The 15,949-nt window shown below is 41.7% G+C and overlaps 1 protein-coding gene across 1 annotated transcript in view; it reads right to left on the bottom strand.

Annotated features, from left to right (window-relative positions):
• ERBIN (erbb2 interacting protein) overlaps positions 1 to 15,949 on the bottom strand; it is a 182,687-nt gene that overhangs the window by 27,828 nt on the left and 138,910 nt on the right. Inside the window, exons 23-24 of the mRNA XM_014524730.2 lie at positions 4,178 to 4,321; positions 3,135 to 3,266 (exon numbers count right to left, since the gene is read on the bottom strand). Of these exons, the coding sequence (XP_014380216.1) occupies positions 3,135 to 3,266; positions 4,178 to 4,321 (276 nt within the window). The remainder of the gene's footprint in view (positions 1 to 3,134; positions 3,267 to 4,177; positions 4,322 to 15,949) is intronic.

Raw genomic sequence — 15,949 nt, 5'->3', positions numbered from 1 at the left:
TAGGGAAAGCTCTCTCTCTAGCCTCCTGGTGATATGTCTACACTGATTTTGCCAGAGTCAAGAGAGAAGAGACCCATTTGGCTGGACTTAAAAAGAAAACAAACACCCTCTTTAAAGAGGCAGGTAGGGGTTTTGACCTAAACTGAACCCCAGACTCAGATGAAGCCTGGATGGAGCTGCCAGGTGCAGGGTTTTGTTAATCAGCATATTGTTGTCCCAGACTGAGACAATCAGCTGACTGTCAGTTCACCTTATTGGAGATTCAGACCAGCCCTGATGAGGTCTGATTCCAGTCCCAGATTACACTGGATCCAGTCTGAGTTCCCGGTACAGTCCCGGGGTGTGGCTGGAGCCAACAACCAGCTGTCAGCCCCAGCAGGACCTTAGAGCACTCCTCTTTTAATCTGCTGGTGAAAGGAAAGCCTAGGATTATGATCCTGGGCTCCCCATGCACTGGGAAGTAGTAATGGCACAAAAAGGTCTGATCTCCAAGTCCAACAGTCATTTTCTAACAGCCATATGTGGCAGGGCAGGAGGCATGATTGCTAGAATCAGGAATCAGATCCCATTGTGCCATTAAATGACCATGTGCCAAGACCTGTTATTTATCAAGTTCTGGGTCGCATTTACTGAAATTAGTAGGAGACAGGTTTAAAACTAACAAGAGAAAGTACTTTTTTTTAATGCAGCGCATAATTAACTTTTGCAACTCATTACCCCAGGAGGTTGTAGATACCATATTTACTCAATTCCAAGATGAGCTTCCCCACCCCCCCTCCCTTTAAAGTGGGGGAAAGGCCCCTTATCTTGGAATTGAGTATGAGGTGGGGGGGGAGGGGAGGGGGCAGGAAGCTCCAGCCCTGACCCTCACCTGAGGTCAAAGCTGCAGCTGCCACCTTCCCCCTCCACCACCCCAACCCTGCCACTGTCTTCTCTGATGCTGCAGGGGAAGTAACGTATTTCAGACAACCCTCCAATTATAAAAAATATTTTGAAATTTCCATGTATAGAACCTGATTACTAGAGGGTTGTCTTAAATTCAGGGTTGTCTTGGATTTAGGTAAATACAGTAATATAGTCAGGTTCAAAAAGGGACTAGACAAATTCAGAAGTGACAGATCTATTAACAGCTATTAAAACAGTCAAGGATGTATCCTTTGGCATCTCTAAGCCAATGACAGTGGATGCCAGGGAAGGTAGGACAGGGGATAGATCCCTATAGATCAGGGGTGAGCAAAATGCGGCCTGCCAGGCCATTCTATCTGGCCCACAGGGCCCCTAAAAAATTTAGAAAATTAATATTTATCTGCTCCTGGCTGCCTGTCATGCAGCCCTTGATGGCTTGCCAAAACTCAGTAAGCGGTTCCCCACCCAAAATAATTGCCCGCCCCTGCTATAGATATACCCTGTTCGTATGTTGTCACTCTAAAGCATCCATTGGACCATTGGTCTGACCCAGTATGACACTTACAGTCTAAACCATAGAGGAGTTTCTTTTCAACCTTGAGGCAGCTCAGAATAAGAAAAGCACTACAGGTAATTAAAGCCACCTCAATCTGTTACAAGGTCTGTTTTGTGCCTCTAGGATATCCATTGGTGTAATCAGCCTTTACGCCAGCACAAACAAGGAAGACACACAGACATTTACACTTGCATTAGCACTGTCTACTGGAATCTGGTGTAGAATTACCCAAGGGAAAAATAATATCATCAGATAACCATTTACTCAAGGCAAACAGGGATTACCTGCTCCTCCACTACCACGTGTGAAGTACTGCAGAAGCACTTACTGCAAGCAGCTACCCTGGAATAATTGCTCATCTGCCCATTTTAGTTCCCAGTGCAGTTTACATTTGTATACAAAAAATGTAAATTAAACTTGTAAATGTGTTGCATGTCCAGGCCCTTAGAGATGAAACTAGATTAGTATGACCACGTCTGCGGTGCCTGGCTGGAGTGCTCTAAAGCAGGGGTTGTCAACTGGGGGTATGCATGCTCCTGGGGCACTCTGAAAGGTCCCAGGGGGTATGTGGGGGCAGGTGGGGATGGAGTGTTGCCACCCTGATACTGCTGTCTCACAGGAGCAGGGCCAGGGCAGGGCAAGAGCAGGGCCAGATAGACACTGCACTGTCGCCGCTCACCATGGCCCCACTGCTCGCCACCTCTCTCCCCCCGCCCCCACGGCTCCTTGTCTGGCTGCTTGCCCCCCCGCGCCTGGCTGCTTGCCACCCCCACAGGGGTACACTTAAGAAGGGGGCCACCAGGGGTACACTTATTAAAAAAGGTTGAAAACCCCACACTAAAATATGCCACACTGTTTCAGCTGGGCTACTTTCTAAACTAGAAGTAGTGCAAGTAGGGCAAAATAATCAGCCTGCCTACAACACTGTACAAATGTAGCTACACTATTTCTGATTTTGGAGGCAGTCAGTGTGAAGCAATGCACACAGTACTTGGGGCTGATATTTCCAGGCACAGTGGGCACTTTTACACATGCTCTGGGGGTGGGGCGGCACTTTAATTAGAGCGCTGCCACATCTTGTGTATCAGCATCCCTGCACTTAAAAATGGTGGCAGGCACACTTGACCTTTGAACGAGCTTTAGTTCAAATGCCCCTACCACCATTTTTAAGTGCAGGGATGCTGATACACGAGACTCAGGAGGCTGCTGGAGCACGGTAATTGCTGCGATTAATTGAGTCTGCTCCAATGCGCTGGAATTCCAGCATGCTGGAGCAGCTGCCACGCTTGTGTATGGGCGCCTAGTAAGTTTACTATACAGACCTGGCGCAATTTTTGCCACAACTTAAGTGCTGACATATTTTTAAAAGATTACATTTATTTGTTGCTCTAAGACTGCGTGACATATTCAGAAGCCCATGTGCAACACAACCTCCTTTGCAGCAAGATCTCTGCTTATTAAAGCTTTGCCTTTAACTTCTGCCACCAAGTTCCAAATCAAAACTCTCCTGACAACTCTATTTCTCCACTGCTGTGATTGCCATATTATTTATCATTTCACCAGGAACACTTGAGTGAAAACCAAATCCTGCTTTTCGTTTAAAAACAGCTGACCAATTTCAAACTGTACTATTTGTTTCACAAAGGACATAGGTTTTCATGTAGTTTATTACCTGTATAGCTACTTTCTTCATGCTGTCTGGTGGAACATCTTTGAGACTAAGTGTGGCAGATGAATAGGCCGGCTGTCCTGAAATGAATACTTCATCTTGGCCTTGCTCTCCTGGAGTTGATGCCTGGGGATGCTTTAAACAGGATAGAAAAAGTAAGCAAGTATTTTTTCAAATTAACAAGATGACTAAAAAAAGTCCTTAAAAAGATTAGAATAAACTTCTGAATCCTTTTATTTTCATATGTTTTTCTTGTAGAGACGCTAAGTATATCATCATTTGAATTTACACAGAGAATTGAAATCCTACCCTACCATGCTCATGACTTTTAACCCCAATTTTTAAGACTGAAACTGCTGAAATTCTTTGGCCAAAAAACAACAGAGGTAGATTCATGAGAAAAGCCAACAAATTTTCATGGCTGACTTTCAAGTATTAGTCAGATTAAGGCAAGTCTGTTTGACTTTTCTGCTAGATTAAGGAAACATACCATTATTCAAACCACTCAGAATTGAGGATTTATTTCCTGTTTTTCTTACTGGCCAACATAAAAATTTAATTTGCTTAGATGCCTTTAAACATCTTTAAAAATGACATGCTAAATCAGAATTTAAAAAACCCCAAACAAACAGCATAACTATATTTAGTTATTTTACCCCTTCTCAAATCTCTGTAAAGCTGGATCAGAATCAGAAACAAAGGATCATGATTTATTGTTTTAGCTAAGAAGGGCAAACAAGAAAATATAATGAGACACAATCATTTGCCTAAGAAAGCCAATTAGAAAACAAAATTTCATTAGCAATATAGTAAGTGAAAAAGCCTACTTGTAAACAGGATAAAACATATGAACTTAAGGCAGTTCATGTGTTTGGGTTTAGAACTATGAACTCCCACAACACAAAATGTAACTACTGTACTTTATAGTTAGGACAATATTTTCCATATACAAGAAGGCAAAACTATTTAACTACTGATTTAAAAACTAACTTCAAGGCTCCTTTTTCCCCCTTTACATATTGCAATATCCTACAGTAGGTACTCACACGGACAATGTGCACACCAGAACCTCTTCCGTCTGCAACACTCAAGGCAACACTACCCTGGCTGCCATGCAGATCCCTAGAGCTGCCATAGTGAAAGCTGCTAACTGCAGCATAATTGGAATTAAAGGACCTAGACAGCATGCTCTGAATAAAGAGGGGACAGATTTAACACAGAGATTAGTGCAGCATGCACAAACCACAAGACATGTTATACAGAGAGTAATACAAACACATATTCCATGTCATGCAAAAATAAATACCATGCAAACAAAGAATTGACATTGCCACTGTGAAGTACAGAGTGCAACTCAGTGACATTATTTACCATAATTGACCTTTATTTAAAATCAACATGCAACCTAACATAGTGCACACACAAAATTACGTGTAAAGTCATTCACATGTATGTGTGCTCAGGAAAACAAAGCTGCTTTATTTAAACGGTCAGATTAAGTATGCACAATATATGATGTGTATATGTTGATGGAAATTAAAACCTGATGGCCAAGGTGCCTTTCAGAGCCATTGTTTTGTTTCGATTTTCAATGATGTTTAGTACAAATAAAAAGTTCTCCAACAATTGAAGTTTTATGGTTTTTTCTTTTGCTTTTTGTACTCTACCAACAGAACAGGAATATATTATCGGTGTCTAACATGCACTCCAAGATGTATTTACAGTACTAACAAGGACCTCCTAGGCCATGGAATTCAATCTCCCAGTACTGCAGAAAACCTAACAGGTAACATAAGTTTCAGAATATTTTGAGGCAATTGTTTTTGAACTACAGCACCCTGCAACACTGACAAGGATTTTTAAAAAGAAAAGCAGAAGGAACATCATCACCTTGCAAGTACAGATATTTATAGTTACAAGGGCAAAACAGGGACACCAAAATAAATGGAAGAAAATCCCCAAATTATTCAAATTAAGAATGAACTAGACCTATTATTTCAACACTGACACAGAAGCCACAGCATGATGTTACTGCAAACAAAGTTACATTAACAACATTAAAGATACGCTATAAAATGTCAGAGAGGAAATTTTGCTTGTTCCTTTAAAATTTCTTTAAGTTAAAATATCATTGGATGGAAATACTATAATAACAAGTCTTAAGAGAACTCACTGCTTGTTTTTCTTCACCACACAGAGTACTAATTTTCTGAATGCACCTCACCAGGTAGACTACACTGACCCTTTCAGGGCACAGGCACACACAGCGGAAGAAAATTGATGCAAGTCAGCTTTCATCCATAGGGCAAGAGCATATATATAGGGCAGTTCCCACAGAGCAGCTAACATACTGCCCCTTGTTAACTTTGTGGTAATTTGCTGTGTATGACCATATGGTCAGATTAGACTTGTTTAAACTACAACAGCCATAAGCAAAAAAAGTCAACAGGAGTTCTTCTACATATTCACACCTGTGGGATGCTCCGTCTGGGGCCACTAATCACTGGAAAATTCTAAAAAAGTTGTACTCGCTCAAGACTACCTAGGTTTTTTCGGTTAACACTCACCTTGGCCTGCTGGCATCCTCTCTGAGTTATAGAGACTTGCGGTAAGTTTGCCTCAATTTCCTCTTCTGTCACCTATAACGTATGTCATTGGAACCATCTGTCAGGTGACAGATGAGGAAATCACAAGCCTGGTGACTCATACAAGCATTCAGCTAAATATCTAACAGTACTTTACCCTCTCAAAATTGCAGCCATAGTCTCTCTCCCTCCAGTAACTATGCTGCTGGGAAAAAGTAGGGAAACAAAGGCCTCCCCAACTCTGGGTTCTGGCTAAGGGACCTCAAATTATACCATCTACAGATGTTGTTTCTCAGTCCCTCAGGGCTTCAGACTGCTTCCTACTCTACCTCTTAAAGGAGTGCTCTCTCATTAGTCTCGTTACTCTTCCTCCTTAATTGCACTACCAGCTCCCCTGAAGTCTGTTACCTCTCAAACTAGTCTACCTCTCTGAGCTTCCTCTAAATAGCTCCTCAGCTTCTCTATTTTATAGGTTCTCTTTACTTCTATTAGGTCCAAGTAGCAATGTCATCTCCTGCTCTTTCACTGCCAGCTCCTGGACTCTTATGAACACAACAGTACAGTGTCAGTAAAGTCAGCCTTCCTACCGAGGGCACCTGATAAATTAATACCACAACCTGAAGACATTTTCTTTCTCTGCCATACTTCTTGCTCCTCACAGAGTCACAGGAACCATCTGTTCTCCTTCCTAGCCAACCCCCAGTTCCTGGGCTCTCAGCTTCTTTAGACCAGTATGTACCAAAAGAAGTGAGTAATCTGATCTAAGCTGGCCAGTCCTAAACTCTTAGAAGGAGCAGCAAAGAACATTTTGGACTAAGGACAATAGACTGTGTAGCCCTCAGATATGACACTTTCTTCTACTAAACTTGGGAGTACAATTCTGATGGGAAGTGGAAAATGGAAGAGTTATGTACATGCTGACAACACGCAAAACCAGTTACCCTTCTTCCCCAAGTAACTTGTCTTTTTCAAAGATGTCTGTGCATATATCCACCTGCAGGAACGTGGCAAACATTCCAATGCCCCAGAAGGAGGAATCAATTCTAATTAAGTAAAAACATGTCTTTCCAAAGACAACATGAGACCCAAGTGATGAAAAAATGTAGAACTGTGTGAACAGAAGTCCAGGTAGTAGTCCTGCAATTATGGGAAACTAAGGAAATGCTGTAGTAGACAACCAATGTTGTCTCTCCCAACAGATAAAAACAAGCCCAGAAGATACTATCATCATAGTTAAGACAAATATTCATCAAATTATCTAAATGATTTCACCCTACTTCTTCTATATCAAGCTCCAATAAAACAACAACAACAACGCTAGCAAGAGATCAAGAACACACTAAATAGTTGGGTTAAATAAAGGAAGAGTTTGCTGATTAGCTGTCTTGGTTAAGTGAAGGTTTGACTGAAAGGAAGAGCCAGCTCAGTAAGCTTCTTACGGGTACCAGGCAGATGAAAGAAACCTTACCTATATATATGCAACATATATACTGCACTGCAATATAGGTATGCATACCTTCTAAACAGAAACATGTAACACATTAATGTGCTTTCAGAATCAGTGGCAGTGTTCTGTCCTTTCTCTACAAGAGTAAGACTTGCACATCTGGTGCAAATGCAACAGGCTCCATCCTTTACCAGGAACTTCCATGTCTATGCAAGAACTAGACCAATGATTCAGGTGTAGAGGGGACTGTGAGCAGGTTTCAGGGAGCCCACCAAAATAAACCAGAGAGCAGGCATCACTGACATGGCAGAATCCCCAGCACACCTGCCCGGTAGCGACTCTGGCTAGCAGTCTCTCGCCACCCACTGTCCCCCAGGGGCTGCTCGAGTCCCGGCTCCCGCGCAGGTAAGCACGGGCATGGCTGCAGCCCCAGGGGCAACTAGGGTAGAGGCTGAGAGCCAGGGGGGCTTGAAGAGCAGAGCAAGGATTGCACACCCACAGCAGCACAGGAGCCATACACACTGGGGAGTGCTGTGCCCCTGCCCAGCCTGGCCTGGCAGAGTGCTTGGGTGAAAGTTTCCATGCCCCCAAATCCTCAAGGAGGGAAAGCCCCACTGGGGTCCCCCCAGCCCTGCCCTGTCTACCCCATATACAAAGCATGAAAGAGGTTAAACTTTAAAGGGATTATATATCTATATCTATCTCCCCATCTCTTTCATACTCATCTTAACACCCATTTATGTGGTTTGGAATTTAAAAGAAGAAACAGTTCAACCCATCCACATATGAGCATTTTTTTTTCTTAATTTTCCTCACAGGCTGTGCTTTGCATTAGTAGCTTTCCTGGAAGAGCCAGAATTGCTTTACGAAAGTGAAGGAGTAGGTCTTTTTTTAAAAGGGGAAACTGAGGCACATAACTTTTCAAGGAGCTTTCCCAAGTTTACATAGAAACCCAGTGACAGAGTTGGGAACAGAGTTTAGATTTTCCACTCTGTTTCTTAACCCCATCACTGTTTGCCCCGTGGTGGAGTGCAGCCTGACCATGACTCGTCAATATGTGTTTAAAAAAGTGTTAAGCTTGTCTAATGCGAGCTTCACAACATGTTAACTAACAGATTTTTAAACATGCCCTATTTTCTTAATCTAAATATGAGGAGTATGCATGAACAAATGTTAGCTGGAAACCTTCCCTGGGAAGAAAAATGCTGTTCCTACTGTCATCTCCCATATCTCAGAAGTAGATAAGATAGGAGTGACTCTTGTAGTCTTTTTTGTATTTTTATTATCCTTTTCTTTTTATATTATGCACTATGGGTGTGTTTAATTGTATAATTATCAATTTAATACAGCTATTAATCTACTAAATATGCAGAAAAACAGTTGTGGCTCAGGTGGGCCATGTAGTTTTTATAGCATGCTGTGTGGGGGGAGGGGGAGGGGTTCAGGAAGAAAAAGGTTGAGAACCCCTGAACTAGACAACAACAGAACTGGTACAGAGCTAGGGAGCAACTCCAAATCAGAGATTTTGGTTCTGAGGGGTCTCCACCCCAGGGCAGGTCCCTCCATGTCTGTCCACGTGCACATTCCAGGGAGAGATGCCTTCCCTAAAGCAACGGCAGTGCTTATGGGCTTCTGATGTCAGGGATAGTACTATGAAACATACTCCCAAATCATCATGTTTTCACACCGTTGGGGGGGGGGGAGGGGGGGGGGGGGGACAGTCCAGTGGGCGCGGGGGGGGGGGGGAGGGGGGGGGGGGGGGGGTGACAGTCCAGGAAAAATGCAAGAGGATTTTTATGGCTGACCCTTTATTGGACTAAATGTATAGATGGCAGAAACACAGAGGATCTTTCCTACACTCACCTATGTCACTTCCTGCAACTGGTCCAATGAAAGATAGCACCCACAAAAATAGCTGCTGAATCTTTTCATTTTTGTCCACTGAGTCCAGATTGGGGTTAGAGATGGTGCCATAATAAAAAGTGTGCAAGGTCACAGGCATAAATATTTTAAGGTTACCTAATCTAAAACAATGGCTGGTTACATGAGCCAACAAGAAACTCTCAGAAACAAGGCAAGAAAATGTCCCCAAGGTATCTGCTACACTTCACAGAAATAAAGAACACAGGCATTTGGGGACTAAATTATTATTATTATTTTTTTTTATAACCTTGGCTCCAAATATGGGCCAATAGGAGTGGTTTCTCTTAAAGATCCCTACAACTTGGAGGCCCAGATGGTATACTTCCATAAGCATGAATATGTAGAGAACACCTTAAAAGCAAGTCAAAAAATTATTTTAATTTCAATTAAAAATGAAATAAGTTAAAAATGTGAGAGATGAACTATTTATAAAAGACAGATGTTTTAATTATGATCAACACACATATTCTTTATCCTAATTCCAAAATGTCCTAAGGAACTATGGCACCACTGTCTGTGAAATTATACTTCCATAATTCAGTCATTTTGGGATAACAGAACTAGTCCTATAGTATAAGCAGCTGTAACAGCTTTATTACTATCAAAGGATACTGATATAAATTGTTACAATCCAACTGTTAGGTATGGGTGATTCTGTAGTGATACAAATGTAGCAAGACTTACAGTTTTAACACTGCTTCAAGTCATTTCAAAGCTGAGGCAGTTTAATTCACTTGTATCACTACAGGACCAGGCAGACGCAAGTAATATTGGAACTGCTCATGTGCATTGCCAAGCAGCATATCCTGCTCCCATTTTAAAGTGGCTAAAATGTATGTTTATCTATGCTATTAGCTAATCTAATCCACCGTTAGTATTATTCAAGTGCACCTCCACCACTCATGTGCTAATACAGACATTTTGTTCTACTGTTATTTTATATCAGAAGTGAAAATTATACAATTGTGCATGTTTTAACTTTCACTTTGAAGTGCAGAAGCATTCTGAAAAAACACATTTTGAAAAGGGCAGCTTTCTGAACCATAGAGCAATTCCTGGTTTATGGTCAGGCATTTAGTGGAGTTCAATCTGGATTCAGGTAGATAGCATTTTCTTAACTCTGTTTATGTCACTGGGCGATGTTAAGGGTCATCTCATTTCTAATATTTTGGAATTAGAAGAAAATTGTTTCAGACCCAACACAGAACTAGTGTTCTTCCTTCTAGAACTAGTTTGATTGAAATTCTCCTAACTAGTCCAAACTGGGTTGCAAGTGAAGAAACAATAAAAATGTAGGTGAAATCCTACTGCCATAGTATTTACACTTATTTTAAGATTGAAAATTATGTTGAAAGAGCATTTTACAGCAATCTCTGAAGATAAGCATATCTAAGCCATTTAGAGTCCGTTTATCTTCAGAGAGGGGGTTAAAGGATTTCATTGTTAATACCTACAAAGAAGTTAATAGATAGCTGATGTGTGTAAGAGCTTTGCCTGCCATGCTAACATTGTTCATGGCTTCTTTTAAACGTTCCCATATGCCTAGATCCACCCGTCTCCTGTTGTATTATACTTAGACTACAATCTCTTTTGTTCAAGGACTTTGCTTTTATACAGCTTTAGCACATAAGCTTCTATGTATGCTATGGTTGTATTAGAAATCATTATTACCAGCATCGTATTTTTTTCTTTTCTGGTACTATTGTAATTGGAAGTATGCATCAGTATTAAGAAATCATAATAGCAGATTATTTGATGATACACTGACAAGTGTTCATAGTTGGAAAATAAAGTTGAGGCATTCTCTCTCTCTCACAATATAAAAGTAACATGGGTATAATAAAAACATTTCTTTAAAAGAGAAAAAAGGAAAATGTGCCATAAATGTGGAAACTGCCAAGTTTAATTTTCACTGGAGAAAAAAATTGAACACTTTATTCAGATTGGAAATCTACTCAGAACTAATCTATATATGAATGAGAGTCTACCTTGCGAGTTTCAACGATGCCCTAAATTTAAGTCTCTGGCTCATAATTTGTCATTTTATGCTCTAGAGTCTCGTTTTCATACTAATTTTAAGAGGATCTTTTTGACAGAAGATAGAATTAGGGGGATGGAAAAGAAACAAACAAGAACAAAAGAGAAAGGACATGGATTGTGTCAAGCTTGTAAGTGTCAGAACATCACAACCAATTTATTCTGGAATATTTTAAAATTAGTATATCCCAAAGTTTATTAAGTACTTTACTGTTGAAAAATGACTGTCAACTGGACAGGGGACTTCACAAATCCTTATGACTCTATTTAATGTATACAAGGTTCCCTGTGGTCCACTCCCAACCCTACCATTCCACAATTTTTGAAAAAAAATTAGTCATTTGTAATGTACTTTGAAATTTAGAAGCAGAAGATTTAAGTTTAGGTGTGTATCATTTCACATTGTGTAATTCTTACTAAGCATTTTTCAGGAGATTAGCTTGTCAAAGAAGGAAAATGGTAACAACATGAGTAAAAAATGTACAGTTTTCATGGGTGCTGTTGCAAACACATATGTGCTTATCTTTAATCATGTGAGTACATGTACTATAATTACTGTGATTATGCAGATGAGTAAAATTAAGTTGCATGTAAATGTTTGTAGGATCAGGTCATGTGAACCTGCAAAGTAAGAATCATGTATTGTGAACCCTCAAATTAAGTGACATTTTAAAAAGATTTTAACAAATAAGTTTTTCAGTAGCCTGTGCAAATAGATATAAAGAAACAGAGAACTATGACTATATTTTAAAATTCAAAATGTCTGGCTGAAAGCTACACAATACCATGGGGGATGGGATTACCATATATCATAATCCAAAGAGTTGTCAGAAAATACCTCAGGCCTTGGTCCTCCAAAAATTTAGACCTGTGTCTAATTTTGTGCACAAACAAAACTTCTGATGTCACCTTTCTTGAAGTGTATAAACAGCCTTCATAAGTGGAAACACACAGGTGCTATACGGATGCAAATTATTTTTACAAAGAAACCACATTTAGTACCAACTTCCAGCCCTATATTCTTAAAATCAAATTTCTAAATCCATACTGAAGCACCTAAATCAAACCTTATTACCAACCTAATTAGCAAAAGGTGCTGAACACTTTTTTTTTCTTAAAGAAGATTTAAGAAACTAACTTTATGAGTCCATGTTTGAAAGTTTTGGTCTTTTTTACACGTAATATGTGGAAAGTGGTTCTTTTATGATGTGAACATAAATTACTATTGTTAATTATTCAAGACCAAGTCCAAAACAGATTCTATGGAAGCTCGTAGAATATTTTTTATTTAGGAAGGTGCTATCCAAGGTCAAAGAATAAACTATCTCCAGTGGACATACTAGTAATAAGATGCATGTAAAGGGTCTAAAGACAGGGACACATATAAAGCAAGACATTTAATTTCAGATGACATTGGAACTGAAGGCAAGACATATACCTCGAGTTCCCAAGAGATCCACACAAAAAAATGCCATGCAAGGAAAATATAGAGTAAGGATACAACATTGCTTTTCTCTAGTCAGTGTATAACCAAGGGTATTTGTACCATGTCTACTGCAGGTATTAATCATCATTTTAGTTTATAGATGGAAGCTCACTCTCTACTATGCCAAAGTATATGGACTTGATATCAAGTCGATACTTCAACAAATTCTTATAATGGGACCTTCCAAAAGTAAAATAGAACACCACACTGGCATACTGTGAAGTCCATTTAATAATCTATAAATTTAAAAGCTAGCGAAAAGAGTAAAGGTTTTTAAATGGAATAAAGCTTAACCTGTGCAAGGAGCTACAAATAACAACAGCAACAAAAGGCTAAGAGTCAAATACCTTTTGGAAGCTCATATACACGTGTGACCACTAGAGAGCAGCTCTACATTATAAGGGAACCTTTTGTTTGCACCAACAGTAAAACAAATTGTGTCATAATGGACAACCAACCTACTTGTACTGAATATTCCAAGTCTTTCTGTTGAGAAGTTCTACCCTCTAAAAAGTTTTAAGAACCAATCTTACTTGGTTTCTGTGTGACATTTTCAGGGTACTCAAATATGGTTAGAGCATACACCATATTATATCTTGCAAATGTCTGGTTGCTTAGATGGAGTCCATCATATATATTTCACCTGCTGGCCACTGGGGTTTTTTTTCAACCCCTTACTATACAAACTAAATACCTGAAAATGCTTTCCCCTTTATATCACCAGGCAAAAATAATCAGTCACTAGACAAACTATGAATTAGCCACCACTATTCACAGCATCACAAAATCAGTCTTTGATCATTAAAAAATTTTTAAACTTTGTTCTGATAACTGGAAGTTTTGAACTACTGGACTATGCAAGTTTGAGAAGGAACCCTACAAAATTCATGAAAACATGTAACAAGGCTAAATACGGAGAGTCAAAAAGCCCAAGACTGAATTGACTCAATCTTCACAGGTCAATCTAAAATTACCTACACTGAACTGATAAGTGAACAGACATTCACTTTTGATTCCTGAAATGCAGCCACATATCTGCAGTGGCTCAGGCCAGAAGCCAAGGGGCCCTGGAGCACGCCTCCTTGCATGGCTGGAGCAGACAGCTTGGACCAAGGTTTGCATGGAAAGTGAAAAGCATCCTGGCATGCTAGGGGACTGTGAGGTAACTTGAACATGGAGGGGAACTGGGGCAAAAGTTCAATCAACTGAATTAACCTAAATCAGTTAAGTTTGATACTACATCCATCCAGGTTTATCTTAACCTGGTTTTGGCCATTTTGGCTAGGGACAGACATTACACATAAACCAGTTTAAGTGATCAGAACCTGATTTAAATCTGTAACAGAACAGATATTCAATGTGCATAAATCAGTTTATAAATGGCCGAAACTGGTTTGAGATAAACCTGGCTGAATGTAGTATCAGACTTAACTGATTTGGCTCAAACTGGTTTATGCAATGATTGTCCCAGACCAGACCCCTTCCTGGTTTAAGTTAAACCAGACTCCCCCAACATCCAGGCATGCTTCCTGGGCTGAGTGGGGCTCTCTGCTCCAGCCACAGGGTGAACCTTGCCCCTCTACTCTAACCCGAACAGGGACCTGCCCTAGCAGAGACACCAGCCTAAGGCAAAGTGGGCAGGGAAGAGTTTAATTCTTCCCTCCTTCCCCCCTTCCCCCACTGCATTTGGTATCAGCCTGGGGCTTCCCCTTTGTGAGTGTGAAGCTGCAGGGGTGCAGTATGGAGTCCTGGGGATAGAAGCAGCCAGGCAGGCTGTGCAGGGCTGCACTCCTCACCCCCAGCACAGTGCTGGCTGCCTCTATTGCAGGGACTCTACACTGCGCCTGCAGCTCCATACTTGCAGCAGGGAAGCCCCATGCTGGACTCTGCGTGGAAGCAGGGAGCGGGTCTCCCTCCACTCCCAGCAGAGGGCAGGGACCTGCGCAGCAGGGAATGGGGGAGGCAGCAGGCTTCAGTGCAGAGACCAGATCACTGACGATGGGGACCAGATCCCTGGCAATGGGGTAGGCTCCGCTCCCTCAATTTGCACAGCGCTGGCCAGAGCTGCACTTATGCCAGGCATGAGCACTCTGACCTCGCTGCCTGCTGTTGCTGCCAGGCAGCAGGGCTGCACGCCATGGCGGGGAGGGAGTGTGTGGGGGGTCTCTACACCCCCACACCTTGCCCAGCTGAGCTCCACACTCCCACTGCCCCTCTGGGGGGAGGATGAGAAGGGGGAAGAGTTCACCCCAGCATGGAACAGAGTCTCCCCCTGCTCTGGGAAAGGGGGAAAGGAGTGAAGGGGGAAGAGTCCCTCTCTGGGGCTGGGCAGCATCCCATAGAGCCCCACCCCCACCCTCCCCAGCCCACAGCAATGGGGGAGAAGCAGGGGGAAGAGTTCCCCTCTAGAGCCTGGAAGCCTCACAGAGCCCCCCTCCCTACCCCACCACAAGGGAAGGGGCAGGGGGGAGGAGGAGGGTGAAGAGTCCCTGCAGCACCAAACAGGGCCCCCTTCCTGGCCCCGCAGCAGTGGAGGCGAGGGAGGAGGGGGAAGATTTCCCTTCTGGGACTTGGCAGCCTTGTGTGCTGGGATTGTTCCCGCTGTCAGGGAGCTGCTGGGGGTGGGCCTGCTGGGGCCTGGCCATGCCCCACCTCCTCACCTCAGCTTTGCTGTGGAAGGGAGGGCTGCTCTAGTGCCCCTTGGCTTCTGGCTTGAGTCACTGCCGGTATGTGCCTGCCTTTCCTGAACAGAAAGGGAATGTCTATCCACTCGTAAACTGATTCACTCTCTGCAGGTTAGACTAACCTGCAAAGATTGAACCAATTCAGGCTCAGGCTTCTTGAATGTCTGTCCGTAGCCTCTGAAAGCAGTTTATGTGCACTGAGCTTTTGTTGTGTTACAGGTTTAAACCAGTTTCTGATCACTTATACTGTACCAGAGTGTATGTCATTTCTGTCTCCAATTTAAACATACTTAATGATAATTTTTTCATTTAAATCAATCAGAGATTCAGAAAAATCTGTGCAAATTTGTTTCTTGTGGGATGTTTGTTAGCGTATACTTGCAGGTGAGATCTAAACTAACTTAGGAAGTTTCTAAACCTAAGAGGCCTGGCTTATGGAATTACTTCAAGCAAAATTAAAACGAATTCTGATTTCTAAACAAAAATACACCTGAAACCATCAAACCCCAATTTTGGCACCCCCATACTTTAAAAATGGGCTGGAAAAAAAAAACTTAAAAAAACCCAAGGTTCTGAACTTTGTCATGTGCTGAATGCCTTAAATAAAGAAGGAGACAGAAACATCCAGCAAATAACTGGATTTTCACATTCCCCCA

Source organism: Alligator sinensis, unplaced genomic scaffold, assembly GCF_000455745.1.
Source record: "Alligator sinensis unplaced genomic scaffold, ASM45574v1 scaffold1510_1, whole genome shotgun sequence".
In the NCBI taxonomy this organism is placed as follows: Eukaryota; Metazoa; Chordata; order Crocodylia; family Alligatoridae; genus Alligator; species Alligator sinensis.
This window is presented reverse-complemented; position numbering and strand designations above follow the sequence as displayed.